The 22,744-nt window shown below is 48.8% G+C and overlaps 9 protein-coding genes across 9 annotated transcripts; 2 read left to right on the forward strand and 7 right to left on the reverse strand.

Moving 5' to 3' along the window:
- Positions 1-223: 223 nt before the first annotated feature.
- J7337_011229 (uncharacterized protein) lies at positions 224-2,728 on the reverse strand (the record flags this gene model as incomplete). The annotated part of the gene is made up of 1 exon (XM_044828778.1): positions 224-2,728. The coding sequence occupies one exon, from the start codon at positions 2,726-2,728 to the stop codon at positions 224-226; it is 2,505 nt and encodes an 834-aa protein (XP_044677332.1).
- Positions 2,729-3,660: 932 nt separating this feature from the next.
- J7337_011230 (uncharacterized protein) lies at positions 3,661-5,274 on the reverse strand (the record flags this gene model as incomplete). Its single annotated transcript, XM_044828779.1, has 1 exon — positions 3,661-5,274. One exon carries the CDS (start codon positions 5,272-5,274, stop codon positions 3,661-3,663), a length of 1,614 nt encoding a protein of 537 aa, XP_044677333.1.
- Positions 5,275-6,369: 1,095 nt separating this feature from the next.
- Positions 6,370-7,827, forward strand: J7337_011231 (uncharacterized protein; the record flags this gene model as incomplete). The annotated part of the gene is made up of 1 exon (XM_044828780.1): positions 6,370-7,827. The coding sequence occupies one exon, from the start codon at positions 6,370-6,372 to the stop codon at positions 7,825-7,827; it is 1,458 nt and encodes a 485-aa protein (XP_044677334.1).
- A 1,007-nt stretch (positions 7,828-8,834) lies between these two features.
- Positions 8,835-9,815, reverse strand: J7337_011232 (uncharacterized protein; the record flags this gene model as incomplete). The annotated part of the gene is made up of 1 exon (XM_044828781.1): positions 8,835-9,815. One exon carries the CDS (start codon positions 9,813-9,815, stop codon positions 8,835-8,837), a length of 981 nt encoding a protein of 326 aa, XP_044677335.1.
- Positions 9,816-11,164: 1,349 nt separating this feature from the next.
- J7337_011233 (uncharacterized protein) lies at positions 11,165-12,132 on the forward strand (the record flags this gene model as incomplete). The annotated part of the gene is made up of 2 exons (XM_044828782.1): positions 11,165-11,428; positions 11,704-12,132. The coding sequence occupies 2 exons, from the start codon at positions 11,165-11,167 to the stop codon at positions 12,130-12,132; spliced, it is 693 nt and encodes a 230-aa protein (XP_044677336.1).
- Positions 12,133-12,341: 209 nt separating this feature from the next.
- J7337_011234 (uncharacterized protein) lies at positions 12,342-14,645 on the reverse strand (the record flags this gene model as incomplete). The annotated part of the gene is made up of 1 exon (XM_044828783.1): positions 12,342-14,645. One exon carries the CDS (start codon positions 14,643-14,645, stop codon positions 12,342-12,344), a length of 2,304 nt encoding a protein of 767 aa, XP_044677337.1.
- A 1,005-nt stretch (positions 14,646-15,650) lies between these two features.
- Positions 15,651-16,873, reverse strand: J7337_011235 (uncharacterized protein; the record flags this gene model as incomplete). Its single annotated transcript, XM_044828784.1, has 2 exons — positions 15,651-15,736; positions 15,817-16,873. 2 exons carry the CDS (start codon positions 16,871-16,873, stop codon positions 15,651-15,653), a joined length of 1,143 nt encoding a protein of 380 aa, XP_044677338.1.
- A 583-nt stretch (positions 16,874-17,456) lies between these two features.
- J7337_011236 (uncharacterized protein) lies at positions 17,457-19,200 on the reverse strand (the record flags this gene model as incomplete). Its single annotated transcript, XM_044828785.1, has 3 exons — positions 17,457-18,234; positions 18,288-19,101; positions 19,155-19,200. The coding sequence occupies 3 exons, from the start codon at positions 19,198-19,200 to the stop codon at positions 17,457-17,459; spliced, it is 1,638 nt and encodes a 545-aa protein (XP_044677339.1).
- Positions 19,201-20,011: 811 nt separating this feature from the next.
- J7337_011237 (uncharacterized protein) lies at positions 20,012-21,964 on the reverse strand (the record flags this gene model as incomplete). The annotated part of the gene is made up of 2 exons (XM_044828786.1): positions 20,012-21,286; positions 21,332-21,964. The coding sequence occupies 2 exons, from the start codon at positions 21,962-21,964 to the stop codon at positions 20,012-20,014; spliced, it is 1,908 nt and encodes a 635-aa protein (XP_044677340.1).
- Positions 21,965-22,744: the final 780 nt, after the last annotated feature.

A 22,744-nucleotide genomic window follows, 5' to 3' on the forward strand; every position in this document is an offset into this window, starting at 1 on the left:
GAGAAATCACCCGTCGGAGCTCGGATTATACGAGGCATTACGACATCAATTGTCCCCCTTTTCATGGCACCGTAATTGAACGGTAGACGTAATCAAAGTGTCCGGTATTGGACAACAAGATGGAATGATTTTCAAAGCTAAATTTACTAAGGGGACTTCTGCGTACCGTTTCAAGGAAACGTTTGACTGTTGCCAATGGGAATTTACTAACCTTACTAAATACTTAATCCACCACGCCTTCCGGCAAAACTGAGATATAATCCAGTGATGCCATGTCCTTTCCATCTGGGTAACCAATCACAGTCAGCTCGGCACCCTCCCTGGTATCGACACCACGGAAGTAAACTCTCGTGGCCGAGTGTCCGTCTAGATACTCTGAGAAGTCATGGCCGAGCCGCGTATCGAGGTCACTAGTCCACTCTCCGACAATCTTTCCATCCAGGAGAAGCTCGTACCGTGCATGCCCACCGGTGTGATCAAAATAGTTGACAGCGATGTCATGCCTCCTCGAGGGGAATGTTAGTTTGGTGGTTGCAACGGCCTTTTCCATCGATGATGCTACGATGGCACGGCCACGGGACGCCGCTTCAGTGGGCGCCACGTCAACAATGATATAGCCACTCAACTGCATGTTTTCGGCCTCTATACGCCAGGGATAGTTCCCGACACGGTCCTTGGCATCTGGGATGCCACACTTGGCAAGATAGAAGTTGTTCACCGAGTCACGCCAAACGATTGAATGGCCTGCTTGATACGCAAGCTTGAAGGCGACGTGCTCAAAGCGAGCGTCGTCAATGAGGCCCTTTAGAGAAGCCCACCTTGTTACAAACGTCTGTGCGTTTGCTGATCCTTCGTAGTGGGCATCGTATATGTGTTGTATTACAGTTTTACCAGACTTGAGCTTGTGCGTATAAGGAACGTGATGAAACCATAAAAGAAGGTCATCCGGCGTTGTTTCGATCCTCTCAAACTGAGCAGCAACCTGGGGTGGATATTGAGCTGCATAGCCCGTGCCAGTGGCAGCGGTACGGTCCATGCCAAGGGCCTTGCTATCGGCGCGAGTCCATTGGCCCCAGCCGTTTCCGTCTTGTGAACCCGGGTTGGGGCCGTAATGTGTGTAGAGGATGTCACACAGAGTTTGGATCCCGAGATTGCCGCTGTAGGCTTCATATGTAGGCCAGGACTCCATTCCGATGTCGCGGATGGTGTCTATCACCTTTTGGTTCTCTGCGTTGAATGTCAGGCGAATCCAATCGAGCAGGATATCCTGCGCTGGAGCGGCTGCATCCCAACACAATCGACCGTAGGCATAGAGGTTTGACATAGATAGATGGTGTCCCAGCCATGTAGGGTCATTCCCGATGTTGGTCACTGCAGCATAACCGCCCTTGTTCAGACCGTGGACCTTGCCAGAGGCAATATCTCTGACAAGAGAAGGCTTGTCATCAATTCGCATATCAAAGCCGAGAATAGTCTCCCATTCTGGAGCCATGTACACGTAGTGTGACTGTTGGCCCAGATACTCTTGACACACCATGAACTCACAGATGACGGGCGTCTTCCTAAGATGGGCGAACAGAGTCGAAGGGGGCTCACGAATCTGGAAGTCTATTGGCCCGAACTTGATCTGGATGATCACGTTATCTTCGAACTCCCCATCAAGGTGAGCGAAGTACTCAACTGCTGCATTGGCTCGGTCATTTTTGAGATCAGATTCGTCCAGGTGATGGTTGTAGACAAAAGCACGATACATGACGATACCGTCACCGTGAGGTTTCAAGGCACGAGCAAACATATTTGCTCCTTGCGCAAGTGTTCGCCCATATGTCAGAGGACCCGGTTGGCCTTCCGAGTTGGCCTTGATGGTGTATCCAAGCATATCTGGGACACGCTCGTATAACTTGGCCGTGATATCCTCCCAGAACTTGATGACATCGGGATCGAGAGGATCTGATGTTGGCAAACCAGCGAGGCCTCGGGGAGTATCAAAAAATAATGAAACACCAATGCGTACTCCGTAGGGTCGCATTATATCGGCGATTCGACCAAGCCCATCGAGGTTTGTTTCGTTGAGAAGATTGTGGCTCGAGTTGACGTTGTTCACAATGCAGCCATTGATGCGAATTGAGGCTAATAACCGGGCATATTGGCGGACGCGAGACAAGTCCGTCAAAACCTTGCCGTCGCAGAAGAAGATGGACTTGCCGCCGTAACCTCTTTCTATGCTGCCGTCAAGGTTGTCCCATTCGTTGACATATCTGATATTTGCTCCGGGATTGTATGCCTGCTGGACATTGGTGTTGACCAATTTACCCTGTGTAAGAAGAGACAGGTATTCGAATGCCCCATAAAGAGCTCCTCGCTCATTTTGGCCGACAATGTGAACGTCATGGCTCCCGTTGACATTTGTGTCGAGCCAAAATCCGTCTTCATCAAGGGCAGGGATCGACTGAAGGAGAGGGTTGCCCTCATTCGTCTTCAAAGATGACAGAGTGCCGACTATAATTGAACCCCTCGTGTCAGTGTGAAGGTGAGAGTCAACCTGTACACTTTGTCCGAGGATACGTTCGAGGCCACGTTGAAGCTCCTCTCCGGCGATAAAAACGGGACTTGTAGGGTTGATGCTTAGGGCAATGATGCTGGAGAGTGGCTTATGAAGGCTCCGCAAGCTCTCGGATAGAGGGGCATAGCGGAGCCAAGCGTCGATTCCGCTCTCTGGGGAAAGCATCTTTATGGCTTTTGTGATGATGGTTACTAGATGTAGACCTCTGTATTAAAAGCGTGATTCATGGAGAAAACTGAGGAATTCCAGCTCTTAAGAGTATAAGCAGCATCCGATTGATTGTGAGAAGCGATTTCAGCGGATAAATTTGGGCTATTTCGCTGTCACGCTTGGAGCACATGTAAACGCAAGCCATCCATAGACACATGGAGAATATCGCATGTCGGCTGACGAATCAGGGTCCAATGGCAACATACGCACCCCATTAGTTGAGCAGGCCCTGTGCAGCGGGTCTCACTCGGCATCTGGCAGCCGATTCTTACGCTAAGACGGATAAAAGCCCACAATACGTGTGACGCTTCAATCCACCACGCAGTCTCGTTCGGCATTTCGTAGCCGATTCCTATACTAGGCCCGGTTAAATACGCTGGCTTGCATTACCCCAACCCCCACACACATTCCAAAGATCACTATGATAGGTCGAGGCTAAGATTGTAGATCTTGACTTTAGCCAAGACTACCCTGCAGGTCGGCATTCTCTCCATGAAATAGATCCCAGGGCCGATAAACAGCCATCATTGAGTACTCAATTTCTAGAAGGAATAGCTTCGCGTTTGTGGTGTGGATGACAATGCATGTTGAGCCTGAAGTATATGCTATATTTAACACAGTTTATGAGTTGACCGCAGGGAAGCAGTTGTCTCTACTGTATGAAAGAAGAATCTCAAATTCATCATTCTTTACTAAGGGACTTGAAGGGTTGGCTCAAGGTGGAAACATTAAAGATTATTCATAAAGTGAGGAACTTATGTAAAACTAAAAGAATGGATTCGTAAACTCGCAGCTAAACTAACGCTTCCTCTCTTAAGTTAAATAAACAATAGTGGCTAGCAAGGTACTTCTCAAAGCCTCAACCCCTTACTATCAACTACATGAGTTCATTCCTTATGCTCAACACCAAGTTTCTCATCAATATCAATGCTATTATCGAATTCATAGCCCTTGAACTCCCGAGCAGCGAGATCTTTTGTAAATAGTATGTCGAGCTCCTCGTACGTGCGGCCCTTCAGCTCAGGAAGACGGAACCAAGCCCAAATGGCGCAGAGGATACAAAAACCTGCAGCTAAAAAAGCAGACTTGCCCTTCCAGTTTGCAGCGGTGGGGTTAAGTATATGAGGTACAACGCATGTGGCAGCAATATTGATGACGTTGTAGGCATTACGAGCCAGACCAATTGTCTTGGAGCGCAGGCGCGTAGATGAGACCTCGGCAACAATGATGTAGGCGATTGGACCGATGGTCATCTCGTAGGTAGAGTACCACACGTAGTAGAAGGCTGCAGAGACGCCTCCTGTGGCACTGCTTTGGCTTGGGATAGCTACAAAGCCAATCACAAACATAGCAGCCGACATCAAGAGGCAGCCCCAAATGTAAATCGATCGCCGTCCATGTCGCGCGACGATGAAAACGGACAGAAGGACGGTAACAAAGTGAAGACCACCTTGGCCCACTGTCAACTTGTAAGCGTTCTTGGTCGACATTCCGGCTTGTTCGAAAAAGTAGGTGGCATAGGAGGAGACACCGAAGCCAACAAGAACTTGACTGGCCCAGGCAACACATGCGATTTCCGTGCGCCAAAGGTTAGAGCCCCTGACGCAGTCGAGATACGAAGCTCCCTCTGTGATGCTGCGCTCCAACTCCGTGGTTTCCACCATGAGAGACAGCTGGTTCTGGAGCTCTTGGTCTGACATCGATGTAAGCCTCTTCAGAGATTTCTTGGCTTCTTCCAATCTTCCACTGCGGACCAGCCACCAAGGAGACTCGGGGCAGAAGAACATCAGAGGTGCGATGATAACAGGCCATACCCATTGGACGGCAAAAGGAATCCTCCAGGCCCAGATACTCTTGTTACCAATAAGTGAGTCCAGAACAGCGTAAGAAAGGAGCTGGCCAATGCCCCAGCATAGGACAACGTAGGTTTCAAGGTACGCACGAAGGACAACCGGCGCGACTTCAGAGGCATACGCGGGTCCCATTGTGGTGAAGACACCCCATCCCAGGCCACAAAGCAGTTGACCAACGAACAGGACCTCGACGGAGGGGGCAAAGAATGAGATGAAGATGGTACCAGTCAACCAGAAGAGAGAAATCAGAAGAGTCTTCTTGTGTCCGATCCTCTCTGTCATCCACGTATTGAAGAAAATACCAACAATGCCTCCCAGGGAGCTGGCCAAGCCCAGAGCCGTCTGCCACTTGGGCTCGAGCTGATAGGTCCCTGGCTTGGCAGGATTGGGGATGCCGAAGCGCTCTTGGAAGTCGGGAAAAGCGAAAAGGGATCCGAGCAGGGCCGTGTCGTAACCATCCATGATGATCACAAGCGACACAACGCAGGACCAAAAACAGGCCTTAGGGTATTTCTGGATGGCCTGGCGGATGCTGAGGGAATGTTCTGCCTCGGTGGCAGCGCGAGCCTCAGCAGAGGTGTCGCCTGTCCAGCCATGATGACCATCTGGTGGCGCCGCCTCGATGGTTTCGGTGCGCTTTTCTGCCATACTGATTCTATCGGTTCAGTACTTTTGGCGAATTGACTTGCAGTGTGTGCAGGACAGTGAAGTCGAAACTATAAAAGTCTGTGAAATTGATCGACAAGCAAAGACTATCTGCAACGATCCAGATGAATGAAGTAGGATCTTCATCGTCTTCATATACAAGGCTGCTCCAAGAGTCAGCTGGCTCCACTCAAACGTGGTAGCAGAAGAGGCTACAGGGTTATTCTAGATATGGTCTACCCATGGGGAAGTGGACTGCTCGCTGCTCGGAAAAGACGGCACGGAACCGAAGACTGACTCTGAGCATGCAGGGATTAAAACGGTCAGGCTTTTAAATGGCAACAACTTTGGTTCGATTTAGCCTATTAACCATATCAGAGCCAAAAGAATACATGTTAGAGCCAACAACGAGGCGCTTACATGATGAGCGGTTATTTGATAGGAGAGTTGGCAGTTATCGGCGCAAGAGAAGTCATCCGAGCCAAGTCCGGGGGAAAGTGGAGATGTTTGCGGGGGTGGAGCCCGTCAAGGAACGGCAAACTCGGCACTGGAGAAGCACATACTGAAGACTAAAATGTTCCCCCACACTTGCAATTGATGAAGATTGACTTTGATTCTGGTCTGGGGGAGGTTGGCCATCGTGCGGGGTATTGGATAGACGAAAGGCGACCTCGAATTTAACCAGAACTCTGGTTAAACTCATCAAGCTATGCTTGCGGTTACTGATCACCCAACTACCAGGTAATACAAGGCTTTGACGGCTAATTATAAGACTATTGGTATAGCCTATGTATGACTGTCTAAGGCGTATTGTAGTTGAGGGGATGACGACGCTGTATCAGGTGGTCCGGCGAGCATGCCGATACCAGACGCCGTGGATTATCTTAACGTCCGTCCAGGGGTCGATCAGGCAATGAATCTACGCGAAGGTAGGCAAGGCTCAGAAGTCTGATTAACTATAAATATTGTAGCGGAATCAGTATTCTTGCTGATTGGCAGAATAGCAACCCAGTTCATGGCAGGCTCCTCTGCGAAGTCAAGCAGAGCTGGTTCTTCCATATCTTTCCTTCCTACCATTTGAGCTCATCTTGAACAGCCATGAATCCTTTATCTCTCGGCCTTGCCGCCTTGAGCCTTCTGGGCTACGTGGGTGTCAACTTTGTTGCAGCCTTCCCCACGGATTCAAATTCAGGCTCCGAAGTCTTGATTTCTGTCAATGGCCACGTTAAACACCAAGAGCTTGACGGATTTGGTGCTTCACAAGCATTCCAACGGGCCGAAGACATTCTTGGAAAAGACGGTCTGTCCAAAGAAGGGACTCAGCATGTACTGGACTTGCTGTTCAGCAAGGATATCGGTGCGGGCTTCTCTATCCTGCGTAATGGCATTGGCTCAAGCAACAGTTCTGACAAGAACTTCATGAATTCAATCGAGCCATTCTCGCCAGGCTCACCCGGAGCAAAGCCACACTACGTCTGGGATGGCTATGATAGCGGACAACTCACCGTCGCTCAAGAAGCATTCAAGAGAGGATTGAAGTTCCTCTATGGCGATGCTTGGTCCGCTCCTGGTTACATGAAGACAAACCACGATGAGAATAACGGGGGGTATTTGTGTGGTGTTACAGGTGCTGCCTGCGCTTCTGGCGACTGGAAGCAGGCTTACGCAGACTACTTGCTGCAGTGGGTTGAGTTCTACCGCAAGTCAGGCGTCAAGGTCACCAACCTAGGATTCCTTAACGAGCCTCAGTTCGCCGCTCCCTACGCCGGCATGCTGTCTAACGGCACACAGGCTGCCGACTTCATACGTGTACTGGGCAAGACAATCAGAAAACGAGGTATTCACGACCTTACAATCGCCTGCTGTGATGGCGAGGGCTGGGATCTCCAAGAAGATATGATGGCTGGTTTGACTGCTGGACCTGATCCGGCAATCAACTACCTCAGTGTCGTTACTGGGCACGGCTACGTTTCACCACCGAACCATCCGCTTTCAACAACAAAGAAGACGTGGCTCACCGAGTGGGCTGATCTCACAGGCCAGTTCACGCCCTACACGTTCTACAACAATAGCGGTCAGGGCGAAGGTATGACCTGGGCTGGCCGCATCCAGACGGCGCTTGTAGATGCCAACGTCAGCGGATTTCTCTATTGGATCGGAGCCGAGAACTCGACCACCAACAGTGCTCTGATCAACATGATCGGCGACAAGGTCATCCCTTCCAAGAGGTTCTGGGCCTTTGCATCCTTCAGTCGGTTTGCTAGACCTGGTGCTCGTCGCATTGAAGCCACGAGCTCCGTTCCTCTGGTCACAGTCAGTGCATTTCTGAATACCGACGGTACTGTCGCGACGCAGGTGCTGAACAACGACACGGTTGCTCACAGTGTGCAACTCGTTGTCTCTGGCACAGGTCGAAACCCTCATAGCTTGAGGCCGTTTTTGACTGATAATTCTAATGATTTGACTGCCTTGGAGCACTTGAAGGCTACTGGAAAGGGTTCATTTCAGACTACAATTCCTCCTCGATCTCTTGTTAGCTTTGTTACAGATTCCTAACAAAGATAATATTACTTGAAGAAGACGACTATGATGGCTGCTTTGATCAAGTTGACTATGTCTGGTATGTTGGTGTGAATCTTCTAACAGTCTTGTTGGGCTGCTTATTTCGGCTTAGTTACGCAACGTCATGTTCAGTGTGCCGAAAGCCGAACCACGAAAATAGCTCACAAGACCATTCTGGATTTTGACACGATAAGATCCTGCCTGTTTTTTTTTTTTTTTCATACTTGTTCCTCTCTTTCACTTGGCGAAATATGCTGTTTTACGTATCTATGCTCTCCCGCCGTATACTAGAATTATAATGGCCTCCCGTATTCTCCTTATTATTACAGCCTTTCCACTGGTCTTAGCGGCTTCTACTGCTACCACAGAAACTACCAGCGCAACTACCTCCACCAACCCTTCTGTCATTGCTTCCGATATTTCTTCGCTGCCAGACTGCGGTTTGAAGTGTATCTCGATAGCCGGAAAGAGGATTGGCTGTGCCAGTACTGACTTAGACTGTATGTGCTCGCACAGCGACGCGTTTGCAGACCATTTCAATCGATGTCTGGGAAACGAGTGCACTATTAAGATATTTAAAAGTGAGTAAGCAATAGATTTGTGAAGCGTCATCTGACGGGTAATTGTAACAGACCTCTGGGACGTGCGCCAGCAGATTTGCGATGCGGTGGAAAGTAGTTCACATTCTGCTGCCTTGGCATCAGCCTCAGCTGTGATTGCATCCGATATGTCCCAAGAAACGAGGAGCGGTGCCGATCGTTTGGCCTGTGTAGGTGTATTTGGTGCTATTACCTGGGGAGCTCTGGTTATATAGAAACTTGGGTATCTACTGGAACACACAGAGGTAGACAAGTCAAAGGCAGCATATTAACGTCACTATTCACTGGCCACGAGGCTACTGACTTCTGAATACCCGTACAGCTCAACGACATTAGCACAGACATATACCTTCACCTACCATAGATTGTGTTCTGTCTGTCACCTTACTTCTTGATGCACTCCTACGTCAAAATTACCCTGGCACCAAGACTCTTCATGGCTTCTCTCCATCCGAAATATTGACCAGGGTGCATTCTTCGGAGTCTCCAACATTCCTCCATCACAATAAGACCTTTCCACGTTATTCCAGGGGCTTGCGCTTCTTGCAGCACCCGATCAAGGATTTGGCGAAACCGGTGATGTTGCGACTCGCTCATAGCCATGCATCCGGTGATCGTATACGGCCAGGCTGTACGCATCACCAGACGTGTAGGGAGAGCCTCCAGTTTCTCGAGGCAAATGTTAACAAAGGTCTGGTCGATACTCCTTTGCTCGGACATAATTGGAGCAATTACAACTTGCAACAAGACTCTGGCACCATAAGCCCAGATGAGACTTATCATTGCAGCGTCGAGGTCTAGACCTGAATGTACACTTTCAAGGCCCTCAATGTCTTCTCCAAGAGCCCGGCAGACAAACCCAAGCTGCTTTTCTAGTTCGCTGTGTTGTTGTTGTAATTCCGGTCCTGTAAACTCCTGGTGCTTTTCACCTTGGTGCATCAGCTGCAATTGCTCAAGTCTTGTAATTCTGGTGACAATGGCAAAGACTTGGCTCTGACAACCCATAAAGTCCTGCGACCTGATTATATCAGAATCTAGAAGAGGCAGATAGTCGAAGGCGCAAGGGCAGTATGACACCGCACCAAAGGTAGACATAGCCAGAACATCAATCCAAATAAAGTTAAAGATGGAAAGTTGCAGCGATCGTCGTCGCACATCACCTTCTGGCAAGTTAGACAATACTTCCGCTATCGCCGATGTTGAACTGCGGTTTCCAAGTGGAACAGTTGTCTCGACATGGTCCAAGACCTTCCTTGCAGCCTGGTGATGGACCTCCCATTGGCCCTGGAGCATACTGAAGATCTCGAGCGTCTCCAAATGGGCGATGACATCAACAAGGTGAATACCAGCCCAAACGAAATCTTCCAGTGGTAACGGCTTCATGTGAGAAAAGCGCTCGACCTCTTCCCTAAGTATCGAAATGGACCGGCTCTGGAGCCTGCTCACTTTTGGCGACAGTCCAATTTCATTCACAGTGGCCCTTTGAGTCAACGAGTGCTCGAAGCAAGCGCTGACACTGAGAGCTGAGCTGAATAAGTCGTTTCGGCTGATGAGCCGATTCAGCATCCAGTTACGTTCAGTGTTGTTATCCAGCTTACAGAATGTGTGCGTGATTGGATGTATAACGTCGAGGAACAACATGAGTAATCTCGTTTCTTCTCGTGAGGAATTCTCAGGTCCCGGCTGTAGACTTCGCATCCTGCTGTCCCACCATATAGTGTCGGGTTGTCTCTGCCAAATATTGATCCCATTTGTCAATTGAACAAGGGATTGTGTTGAGAATATGTCGCAATTGAAGGCGCCCAATAAGGTTCCATAGGCTCTGGGGAAGTGGTGAAACGCGTGCTGTTGGCTGTTGCTCCCTGAGTCGGGCGGCAAGAGTCCAACCACGGCAGAAGCAGTGTCTCTGGACTCCAGCTTTCTCGAGACCCTGTACCGCAGCTCCGCGACAGTCCGTAGAGCTCTTGCTTCATTGGACTCCAGGACATCTTTCCATGAGGCCTTGTTGCCAATCCAGGGCGGTGGCGGCACGTTAAACCCGTAGCAAGCAAGGTCTCTTAACCGACAGGCACTGCATGCTGGGCGCTTTTCATCGCACTTCTTCTTGCGGATTCTGCAGGTAAGACATCCGTTGCGACTGCGCGTCCCGTCTGAGACTGTTTGTTGCTGCTCCCTGTGGGCCATGATGTCTCATTGCTGATGAGAGACCACGAGGGAGATAGTTTGAGATGCCTCTATTTTCAGTTGGGTACGCTTGTCTTTCTATGCAAGACGTCATGCTGGCCTTCAATCTGCTGGGAGCAGAGATTCTATGAAGCATAAGCTACTACGTAGTGTCATGCAGTAAGCGTGTTGTGAATAGCGCGTATTGCAGCGCTGGGGCCCTGATGACAAGAACCAATGAGAATTACGCACTTCATATCGGACTAACTACCATGCCGAGATAAGCGTCGGTCCTAAGTCATGCCATTGGCTACTCTAGATGTGATCGTCATCTGCTGGTTTAGCTCAATCGACTGCGCTTAAGCTAAACCCTTTAGGGTCTCATTCTTATATTGCATGGGGGACCTGCCAGTGATACTCTTGTCACTACGCAGTCTAGCAGTCAACTCAGCTCATCAGTAGCAATATAAGTATCCAGTTATTCCACTGGGCAATAGATCAAACACTTCTCATTTCCAATTCGTATTCAGGGTGCGGCGTCTCACGCGTCTGTCAAAGGTAGCGATATCATGTCATGCCCTCAGTGCTTTTCTGGCCATGTCAATCCAGGCGCTCCTACTGGTCGTTGGGATACCGTTCATGGCCTTCGAACCTACATTGCAACACCCCCGGCTGGCAAAAGCCCAAAAGCTATTATTGTCATAATTCCCGACGCGTTCGGTGTTGACTTTGTTAACAATCAGATCCTGGCAGATCATTATGCTTCGGCCGCAGATTATCTGGTTTACCTACCTGATTTCATGAATGGTAGGCGTGGCATGGGCTCAGTACTGGTAAGCAAAACAGCTAACGAGATTCGTTGTAGGTAGTGCTGCACCAGTCAGAACCATGATCAACATGGCACACCTTTGGGATGAGACTGGATCCTGGTTGTCCAAACCGTGAGCTTCATCACTTCCTACCCTAAGGCTCAGAGTTTGCATCACTCGACTGACCCACAATTAGGTACTATCTCCTTGCTACCATGCTGGACTTTGTACCATTTCTGATTCGAAATCGCTTCGGTGTTTGTTGGCCAAGGGTAACTGGGTTCCTAAAAGACCTACAGCAGCATAAAGACGCAGCTCTTCCTGTTGGAATTGCAGGTTTCTGTTGGGGAGGACTACATACTGTCAGACTGACCCACAACACAGTGGAGACCAAAACTGATAGCGGTCGCGCCCTAGCAGACGCGTTTTTTACTGCCCACCCAAGTAGTGTCGACGTCGCACAGGACATTGGTAATGTCGCGCGTCCTCTCTCCATTGCAATTGGCGATGATGATGCCGTGATGGGAATGAAGCAAGTGCGACAAGCCGAATCAATCTTGGAGGGCAAGGATGTCGATACAAGCGTGGTTATTTACCCCGGAGCGAAGCATGGGTTCTCAATTCGCGCAAGCAGGGCGGAGCCAGATTCTAAGGAGACGCGACAGGCAGAGGAAGCAGAAGAACAGGCCATTGCCTGGTTCAAGAGGCAATTTAGTATGATCGAATAGCTTATATTTGACTGAGAAATGTAACTTGCCCACGCAAATCGATGTATCAAAGCCATTTAAGCGGTAGTTAGAGCGGAGTATCCATTTCTGAGGTTTGGAATAAAAAGGTATTTTCTTCAAGAGTCACACTCATTGTAATAAGCTTAAACGCAAGGAGAGGTGATCCTTTATGCTAGAACTATCCATCGATAATAATACGATTAATGCCTCTAAGTTGAACACCCAGGGCATTCGAAGCATGAAGGGTCGTCCCAGACAAGATCGTAATTATGCCTATCCAGAAAATCACCTGGCGCGAGCGTTGTGCTTGTAAACATGCACCGGCCATCCCGATAACCAGAGCCCATACAATCTTTCATCTTCCGGCAGATAGCAGCACATTTTCCAGATGAGCTCTGGTCAGGATAGCTGCCAAGAGCGCCAAAAGTCCCAGGCAACATTCCCAAATAATTGCAGAGAACGCCATCCGCACTTACGCGCGTGCAAGAGTCACCAGGCTTGTAGTTGCACGTTGGACTCTTGGGAAGAGGTGCGTTGCTAAGGACGCAGGTCGGACACGTGTAGCAGGATCTATGACTCCAAACACTGTTCTTGGGGTCCAGACCAAAGTCGTCGTAGTTCGGATCGGGTTCAGCAAAGTCGGAGTCTGTTATCTTGGTTGTTGTAAAGAGACAGTGGTTCTCCATGCCGAAGTACCCAGAGGATTCACAGTTCTCCAGAGTGTCGCAGATGGCTGCGCACTGCTCTCCGTTCTCCTGCATAGGATACAGTGAGCGAGGAACTGTCCAGGCCTCTCCCAGAAAGACGCCTCCACCAATGCAGACATAGGGGTTGTTCTCGACGCTTGATGGGTTGATCTCACACTCTTGGCCGCGGTTGTTGTGGCAAACACCTGTTGGCTGAGTAGCTTTAGTGGTAGTGGTGAAGCTGGTAGGTTCGGAAACTACTGTAGTCGTAGGAATCGCCGATGTCGATGTGCCACCGGTACTGCAGCCGCATGTGAAGCACTCCATACCAAACCAATGAACCATTTGACTGTCTCTTCCATCGCGTATTTCGTCTCGAGTAACCAAGGTGTTGGAGAAGAAACACTTGCCAGAGAGTGTCTGGAATCCAGCTGACAAGCATCCTGGAAGAGTCTTGCAGATCTCGGCACACTCAGCATTGGTGCTGTACGAGTGTGTTTGTGGCGCACCCACTTCTTCACCAGGAAGGGTATAAATAGCACCACTATTCGTGAAAACGCCATTAAGATCGCAGCCAAAGTCATCGAGGTGTGCGTAATAGTCGCTGATAATCTCACATGTTTGCTTGCAGGCAGAGCTGGTGGTATGAGAAGGCTCTGCTGTAGTGACAGATTGAGATGTCAAGCCAATTTCCACTGATGTTGAGCTAGTTGTTTCGGCCACGCTTGTCTCTCCAGCAGCTGGTGACGTCGAAGATACGCTGATGGACGTAGTATCAGTGGCTCCTCCTGAAGGAGGCTCAGTCGAAGATGTTAAATTCTCACTGCTCTCCGATGCGGCACTGGCGATTTCGGAATCAGAGCTATTGGACTGTGCCTCAGTGGTAGCCGACGAAGCGACTTCTAGAGAGGTCGTCGAGATGGATGTCGCAGCGCTCGTACTCTCCAAGCCGCCGATGTCGATTGACTCGCTTTGACTTGTGAGAGTAGGGGACTCTTGAGCCCTGATCGCTGTCGTAGTCTCGACAGGATCGATCGGAGCGCTCCCACCCAAGTCAAGATGAAAGTTGTCAATAGTCTCTGGAGTTATTTGGTCCGAGATGAAGATGGAGTCGACCAGGATTGAAGATGTACCACCACCAGAGCATGTCAGTGAGATAGCAAAGGTTGTCAAATCGGAAAATGCCTCAACCTGCCTCAGTACCCTAGCCCACGATGGTCCTGAGCTAGAAGCAGGCTGAGAATAGAACTCTGCATTGCCAAATGCCGCGCTTGCAATACAGCCCTGGCCCCCAGCTGACCTGATGAGATAAAAAAACTGGATAGTGTACTTCTTTCTCGGGACCGATCGTACAGTCTGGAAGATGCTAGCAAAAGAGCCAAAGAAGCTTCGCTTGGTGACGTCTCCATTAGCACTCAAAGCCGCGCAGCCATCATCGAGACTACCATCGACACGGTAGCATCCGCCTTGGTGGAACTCGGCATTACCCGAGGCGCCGAAGTTGGTGAGGCCACTTGGGCTGTTGGGGTCGCGACTGGCGAAAGAGCCACCTGAAATAGCGTTGGTGATGATGATGTCTTCCTCTTGGGTCGTTGTTGATGACTGGCGAAGAGTAGAACTGGGAACTTCGGTGGTACCAGCAGATAGCGTGATGGTCAGGCTGTTGATGTTCGTTTGGCTGTCCGTCGAACTCTCGGAAACATCGATTGTCGCAACAGATGAGGTGGTAGGAGGGCTGCTCGCTGTGACTCGGCTGCTCGGCTTGCAAGGGCCACAGGCAGCAAAGCCAGCCAGAGCCAAACTCACGAGAACAATTTTGGACTGCATTATAAATGGCAACTGTTTATAGACTCATGGAGTACTTCCTAGATTGAGAATTATATGGCGGGTTAAACTATCTATACATGGCCCCTGAAGTTGAAAAACCTCTCTGAGTCACTCGAATCGTTTGTGCAAGCTATTTCGCACTTGGCGGTCAATAGCCATTTCTTTCATCAGCATTTGGGATGGTGAGCTATCACTATTGCTAACTATTGACAGCCTCAGTGACTTCTACCCATGCAGGAACAGAGTCTAGACCGTAGAGCACTAGCCACATCAGTCAATGGTTCAAGCTCAATGCCAATCAAGATTGGAGTTTCCCTCCACTTGTGACCTCTTTTCGCGTTAGTGGACGTAGTTCAAAGTGGCGCCAGATAAACACTCAGCCTCCAAGCATTCTCAGCTGCGACTAATAAAATACTGTTCTCGATGTCTTCCATCCGACGTACATAATTTTACTTGTACCTAGCTTGTGCATGCGCAATAAACAGCAGGAGTCCAGAGTCACTCCCGGTAGTGCTGCAGACAATCTCATCCGATGTTAATTAGCGGAAGATGGCCAACGGCTCCAGTTTACGGCCATCACCCTCCATCCCGGTGAACTCGTTTTTGTGCTTAATAAAGATAAACCTGCGATAGATGAACTCATTAATTCGGTAGCCAAAAGAGCAACCATATGCAGTCGTCCAATGGCTTCGCAGATCTGACCGTATCTACCATGACAACATCAAGCTGTTTTACGGAAAGCATTTAAGCTATTCATCAACGGACAAGTCTCTTGATATGTATCAAAGGTTAACGAAGGATTCGCTACTAATTAAGTTTATTGGCATCGCGGCCTTTTGGCAATGAACGCCGGGTATAATCCTAAATACAGCCATCGCTCAATCATCTCATTGCTCAACATAAAAAATCTTTAGCATATCCTTCCGAAAAGCAGGCCAATACCTGTCCTTGACCCACGCACCCAAGCATTGCAGTGATATGAGCAACTTGTACAAGTCAAATGCATTATACGTGCTTCCAAGCGGCAACCGATGGTAAGTCGTCGACTTTCCGTCCTGCAGCGTCGACGCCACGAAAAACCAGTCGTGATCCTGCACAATAATCCCAGCCAAGAATTCAATCGCCTCAATGTTCCCTCGGAGGGACCGCCATTGCGCAGCATGCCAGGTACCTATCTGAAGAAGCGCCTTCTCCCAACTAACCTGACGCTTAGTCTCGATCGAAAGTGCGATAGGGTTCTTGCAGAGGTCGCCCCAGTCTGTATGGTTGATTGACAGGCCTGGCCGCGTTTTGATTGCATCGTCGATCTTCTGGCGTTCGAGGCTTTCCTTTGGAGTCTCGACGCAAATGCAAAAGTCAACGCATTTGGATGATGTGCCGAAAGGTTTGTACTCGGGTATGATGTGCGCAGTGGTGCAGTATCTGTAATCACCAACGGAAGCATCGTTTGCTGCACGGAAAGCAAAGTCGAGAACGCATCGGTGAACTTCCATGTTCCAAGAAGCTTCACTGTGGCGACCAAACTCGCATTTGGTAGCGCTCTGCAGAACCTGGCGGATGAATGAAGGCTGTGGAATTCGCCAATTGCTTGCATTCTTATCGGGATCGTAAAAGGCAAACTCGGGTATATTGCGTAAGCCCTGCAGCTGAGGCTTCAAAGTTTGAGGGATAAGCCCAAATCCGTAACCGATGGTAAGAAGCTGCTGATGTAAATCTTGGAGAGACGGCGGTAACTGATCCATAAAGTCATCGAATTTGAAGTCGTCAAATCCGGTCTTTTGCGTCGCAGCATAGCGCAGTTGTTTGGTGGGTGATGATGTGCCAGAGACTCCAGATGAAGCGTATGAGGTTGAAGAATCGCGGTCCAGACCCGGAGCTCCCTGCCTCAAGCCTCTTGATGATGCTCTGGGGGTGTCCTCAACAGCGCCATCTTCGTCTGAGTGAATAAGACCTTGATCGTGGGTCGACCTTCTTCGCTTTCTTGGCATTGAATGAAGCCTCTGTGCATTTGCCTCGATTTCGAAGTGGCTGGCTTGAGACGATCCCGGAGGCGTTGGGATGCGATGCAATTGACTGTCACGGTCTGATTTGGCGTTTATTATTTTACGTCGCTTGCGTTGATGTTCTGACTCTTCGATCGGAAAGGATTGTTGTTCGATTGAATTGAGCCACGACCATACACGACCGTACTTGCGAGCGCGAGTGTTTGGGTCTCCAAGGCTGGTCATTTCTCAATTGCGCATGCTGATTGAAGTGATGATGTATTGTTGATGGTCAAAACAATTCTGAGCAGGCCTAACTTATTTGGTCACCATGGTGGGGTTGCGTTGTTGGAGGGGTAACGTCGCGAAATGGCGAAAGTGGTTTAGCGTCTTCTACTCACCCTTATCTGATATACTTCACCAGCGCCGGATGTTAGCGCAGGCTCCAAGTACCTACGATAGGTTAACATGACATGCGCTCGCTGACATCCCGCATGGCCTACGTCTGATTCTGCAGCGAATTAAAGATGATTGGGCTTGGGGGAGTCTGTCAGTTTTTACAGAGAATCTAGGGGCTGTAAGTTGAATCTTTTCTAGCAAGTAATGCCACGGTATGGAAATGTTTCATCCTGATTACTTTATCTGGAGCCACACAGCAATCAGCCCGCAATGCACAACGACATCATCCATTAAACTAGAGACTCTAGGTTAGGCTTCAATTGACAAGAGCTTGTCTGGAACCAATAAGATAAACCAATCTGTAAAGGTTTGCACCCGTAACAGGTAAGGAGACTTGGATTGACTTAGAACCAGTTACCATCGAGAGCTGCTAGGATATACAGACTCTGCACTCAGGCTTGCCAAAGTCAATCCAACTCCCTAATAACCTGCCAACACCAACCCTTCGGTAGGAACCATCGCTGGGATCAGCAGAGGGGGCAACGAGCAGAACATAATAACCCAGGTCCTGCATCGTGCATTCTTCATCGTTTGGCTTTTCGTGTCCAACGATAACGCATAGCTTCTGTGCACCTGGAGGCAACATCCCTTCGTCATATATGACCTTTTCCTGCGCCTCTCCTGATTCCAGATCTAGCATCTCCCTTGCTTGGGCAGTAAGATCAATTCTTCCGTCTAGTTCTCCTGTATGCAATGAGAACGAGGTACATTCAGATTCCATACTCGTCCATGGAGATTGAATTTTTCCTTCTGCAGTGTTGTAGGTCCATCGAACATGGTTAAAAGGTATGTCAAAGTATGTGATGGGTCCTTCGTACGCTGTCCATGACCACGTCGGAACCCTGAACTTCTGATCCCGGGGAAAGTCAATCAATTTGAGGCCATCACTTCGTTTTGTATCCCTTGTCCATAAAAGGCTGCGCCCGAAGAATGCTCCGTTGAACACACCGTATCCTCCTTCGGTCTTGAAAGCACTCACTAGTCGTTGTTCTAGCCCGGCTATTGCTATGGGCCGGTCGTGGATCTTTGTGAAATCGAGGTTTGAGTATTGTCTGTACAGTGATTCATAAAAGCGGATCTTCGCTCCTCTGGTCGAGCTCATAGCCAACTTGGGAAAGTTGGGGTCCCCAAGGAACGAAGCCTGGCTACTACAAGGCCAAGGTCAGCAACGCGGATCGTAGAGATTTTGGGTACAACTTACTTGGTCAACCTTGCCAATGTCTCGCAGCGCACGCCCTGGCCACACTCCCAGTACGTCTGGTTCTCCGTGAAATATATGGTCCTTGGTGCAAGAGCCCGCTCTTGCAGGACCCATCCGCGTTTGTTCAGCGCCCCTTCAATCACATCATGCTGAAAGTTGTCAATTGCTTCACAGACATAAACTGGATCATGGGCAAGATATCCATCCAGTCTCACTACTTCACGTTCTGACCTTTCCCACAAAAACCCACTTGATGTTCCGTTGGCGCGACTTGCGGCAATGACACAGTATGCGGAGCTGAAGACGGTCTCCATCCTTTTGGCTTCCGTGTCGAAGTCCCCGCCTGGTCCTTGCACTATACATAACGAATCGATCCAGAGGTATGGGATACCAAGTGCTCGAGTCACCTCGATTGCATGTCTGAAAGTGTTCGGGAAATCCTTTAGATCAATACCGGCACTTAGTCGACTGCCAAGGTTGTCTTTCGTGGTGCAGAAGTGATCGTGCTGTTCTCCATTGCCCCAAGGGTGTGACAGTGCGATATATCTCAACTCCCCTCCTGTTAGGCACACGGCGTCCACTGCGTTGCGAAGGAAGACCCTCGAACTTCCACCGTCAACCTGACTCACTTCAATAAGGCGAGTCGGCACCTGGAAGCGTGATCTGTCTGCGGGACGACATTGGGGATGATGCATGTCACAATCTTGAATCCATGTCCGGAGGAGGTCGTAGAACAACGCAGTGTTGGGCTGAAAAAGCTTGGGTAGCCCAAAGTGGATATCATCAGAGTGTAGATGGTTCCTTTTTGTGTTTTCTACTCCCCATTAGTGATTAAAATTCTGTTGCATCTGCAAAAGCTTTACGCACCTGAGATTTTGGAAAGTGAGAGTAAGGGTATTTTCAATTTGTCCATGACAAGTAAGGAGTCAGATCTCCGAATATGCACAACCTCCAGCTCGTTACAAGTAGATGGGGGAATGGAACGGTAAATAAGGCTGTGCAACGCACATTGTTGAATCTTGAATCTCATAGTCGCCAGAGTCTCCCTTAATACGGGTTCGTCGCTTTGATAGTCAAGCTTTCTGCACTCGTCACATAGCTTCTGTAATCCTTGTGACCTAGATATGCTGTCCATGATCGCTGTTTCATGGCGCTTCAGAACTCCAAGAGAGATAGCTTGGTCTTCCATCAGTATCCAAGTATTATTGAACTGTCCAAGTCAGGATAATACTGGTATATCAGTGAGTGCTCTTGTGCTTACTGCCTTTGTGGTGAAGTCACAATTAGTAAGTGATGTGAGGACTTTATTTAAACCTAGGGTTATCATGCAACCTTACAATCTTATTCAATCAGCTCTCTGGTCAGTTTCGAAAAAGAAATGTATCAGAGCATGATCAAATATTGCTTACGTGCTGAATCTGCATTAGCTATTTCATTTCTCATTACAAAGGCACACTTTATAGGTACTTCTTACTTACACTCTATAAGATACGACAATGGATAGTGAGCTGTGTTTTGAGGCAATATTGCAGTAGGGATGTAACTCACATACTAAATTCAATATTAGCTATCATTCATTCATTGCTGGCGAAATCGTCTCTTATAGTCTAACTTACAGTCTATAATACAGGGTGGGATCAAACCCAGTTAGCCATCTAATGTCACCTCCGATTTGCCACCAATTTACCTACATCCTATTTCATGTCAGCCTTTGTAACATTCAATCAGACCAGAGCTCGTACCAGATTTGATGGTTTCGATGCTGAGCCCGAGCTGGTCGACAGGAAGCTCTGCCTACGAACCTTTTGCGGACGAGGAGCCGAAATTCCGTTGCGTCCTGTACCCGAAGATAGATATTTGCCTCCTCTATGTTCATCATCAAGGGCCCTTCTCTTCATCCTTTGTAAGATGCTGTCCAACTCATCCGCACTGGCGCGACATCGCTTGATGTCGGCCTCACTCATGCTTTCCTTTGGTAGATCAATTACAAGAAGCTTATCCCTGACCAATACGACGAGATCCTTGATCACGCTTGGTGTGGCACGATTACATTCCGGGTCGACTTCCAAGATGTGGTTGATCCATCTTCGCGCCGCGTCACTCACTTGAGCTTGCCTTGTGCTGAGATCAGCCGTAAAGTACAACGTTTCTCGATGGGCATCCATGTTATTCTCCTCATTGTAGAAGCTCTTCAGTCCCTCTTCATAACCGTATAAGAGCCAGATCGTATACTCGAATATGATGCATCCCATGGACCATATGTCGTAGCGGCGTGAGCGAGGCACTCGAGAGTTCATGGTGGTGATAACTTCAGGTGCCTCGTAATGAGAAGTTGTATATTTCTGCTTGGTTGGGTCCTGTCTCTGGGTTGTAGCAAATGCGTGTTGCTTGGCTAGACCGAGGTCAGCAATCTTGAGAGTTCCAAGCCACGAAGACTTGTCATCTATAAATTGGAGGATGTTATCAGGCTTGAGATCCCCGTGGCGCCAATGCTGCTCTTCACCGTAGTCGCTGGAGTCATAATCATCGTCTGAGCTTACTCCCTCGAAGCGTATCTTTGGAACGGTTAAACGATCACCTTGACCCTGTGAGAGAATCGTTTTGGATCTCGACATAGGGTTCTTCCTTCTGCGGTCTGCAGACATTGCCATTGCAGTTCTTGTCTTGGTGTTAGTGCCGTGTAATCTTGAGAGCGCACTTGCGATCCCAGTTAGTTCTTCAAGGACTCTCATGACCTTGCCACCGTCTAGCACAGATCCGTCGTGAGGCTCTTTCTGCCATATATCTCGCAGAGTGCCTCCGTTCGCCCACTCGAGCATAATGAACCTTCTCTCTCCTTGTTTGAAGGCAGTTGCCTGACTGATGAGATGTTTGTGACGAAGCTCGGCAATCTGGAAGAGTGCATTTGCCTCATTCAGCCATGATACATGTACGTTGTAATTTGGCTCGCTCAGGCTTTTTAACTCTTTGAGAGCGACCTTGGTCTGATCTATGCCTGACTATTAAGGTGTGAGCGATGGCCTTTATCATAACGAGATGCTTACCTTCAATGGCCCGCGGCCAATTTGATGGCTAGGATGGATTACAGCCTCAACGACAGTACTGAAATGGCCATCCTTCTGGGTGGTACCTTTCTGTATAAACGGCAGTATGTGCTTAGGGTGGAATTCTTGGGAGGAGCATTCCATGTTGAGTATTGGTGCACAAAACTTCCATTGATCATTGTAAAAGTTCCAGACATCATGAGCATCCCAGCAATGAAAGGCCTCCAAAGCCTTTTCGTGGCTGCAAACTCGCTGAAGTCCTTCAGTATGAACGTCGCAGTACCTATCTTCTGAGGTAAGATCGCGGATTGGAAGGTACTTGTCTGTCATGCCATGATGTCTAAAAGTGCCCATGATGTCCTGAAGGTTGCCGTGATGCAATGATGCAATCAAGAAGAGCTTTTTTGCATCCTTGCAGATAAAGTCTATCAATTCTGGCTTGGAGTTCGGCAGTAACAGCTTTGTCTTGTCAGACGTCACAAGGTTGTTGATGTCGCTTTCTGGAAGAAAGCATGTTTCGTTAATTACGCTATTCTGGAGAGAATGGCGAATGGTGTTGCGCAATCGATTGAGTTTCGTCTTGTCGACCTCGGGTGAGGAGAACCCAGTGAGGAAGTTCCAAACAGTAGTCATAGCTTCTAAGATCATAGGTTCTGTAAAATGCAATTGTTTCGATCTTACTAGCGTACGTGTAGAATTGAGGTATACTATACAGTTATGAATGTGCGAAGGGCTGCCCCGTGAGACAGGAAACGATGCAGGCAATGAGTGATGGCATGACTACTCCTTTTGGCCGTAAGAATTGATCAGCCTCACTTTTCTTCATGGTTGCATCACCTACAGCCAATGCATATGCAAGTACTATAAGCTGTGATATGACTGACATGGACGCACATATGTGTGACTGCTGCCTGATGTTGACCATGTATGCCCATGGCTCCAATGTGCTTTATACTAATGTGTTTCTAATAGAAATCGTTCTCCACAAGAGTTAAAAGTGATTGGGAGCCAATATTTGAGATTTTAGAGGTCTCAATCTGCAATTTACACCATATTCAAATTGCTGAGTCCGTGGACTTGCGACACGGCCTTTCGATGTACTCACATGGTCAATGGCACCCGACATTGGAGGAGTGTTCTGTAGTGTTTATTGCATTATCACACCTTAATTGACGAATAGGGCTTGTCTTCTCGTTGGCTGGCCCAGCCACAATTTGGCTGAGAAGCGAGATTACATCATTGAGCAATCACAATTGCTGAATTATGTTGGCATGGCGGTAGGTTGGTTCTGCCTGAAATCTGCCTGAAATCTGCCTTGAAATACGTTTTGATGGTTACCATTTTCGTCCATGGTTCTGTTCATTGACTGCGGTTGTTTGCCTTCCCCATGACTGGATCAACAGAAGCCTCTCA

The sequence above is a fragment of the Fusarium musae genome, chromosome 8 (genome assembly GCF_019915245.1).
Source record: "Fusarium musae strain F31 chromosome 8, whole genome shotgun sequence".
Lineage (NCBI taxonomy): Eukaryota > Fungi > Ascomycota > Sordariomycetes > Hypocreales > Nectriaceae > Fusarium > Fusarium musae.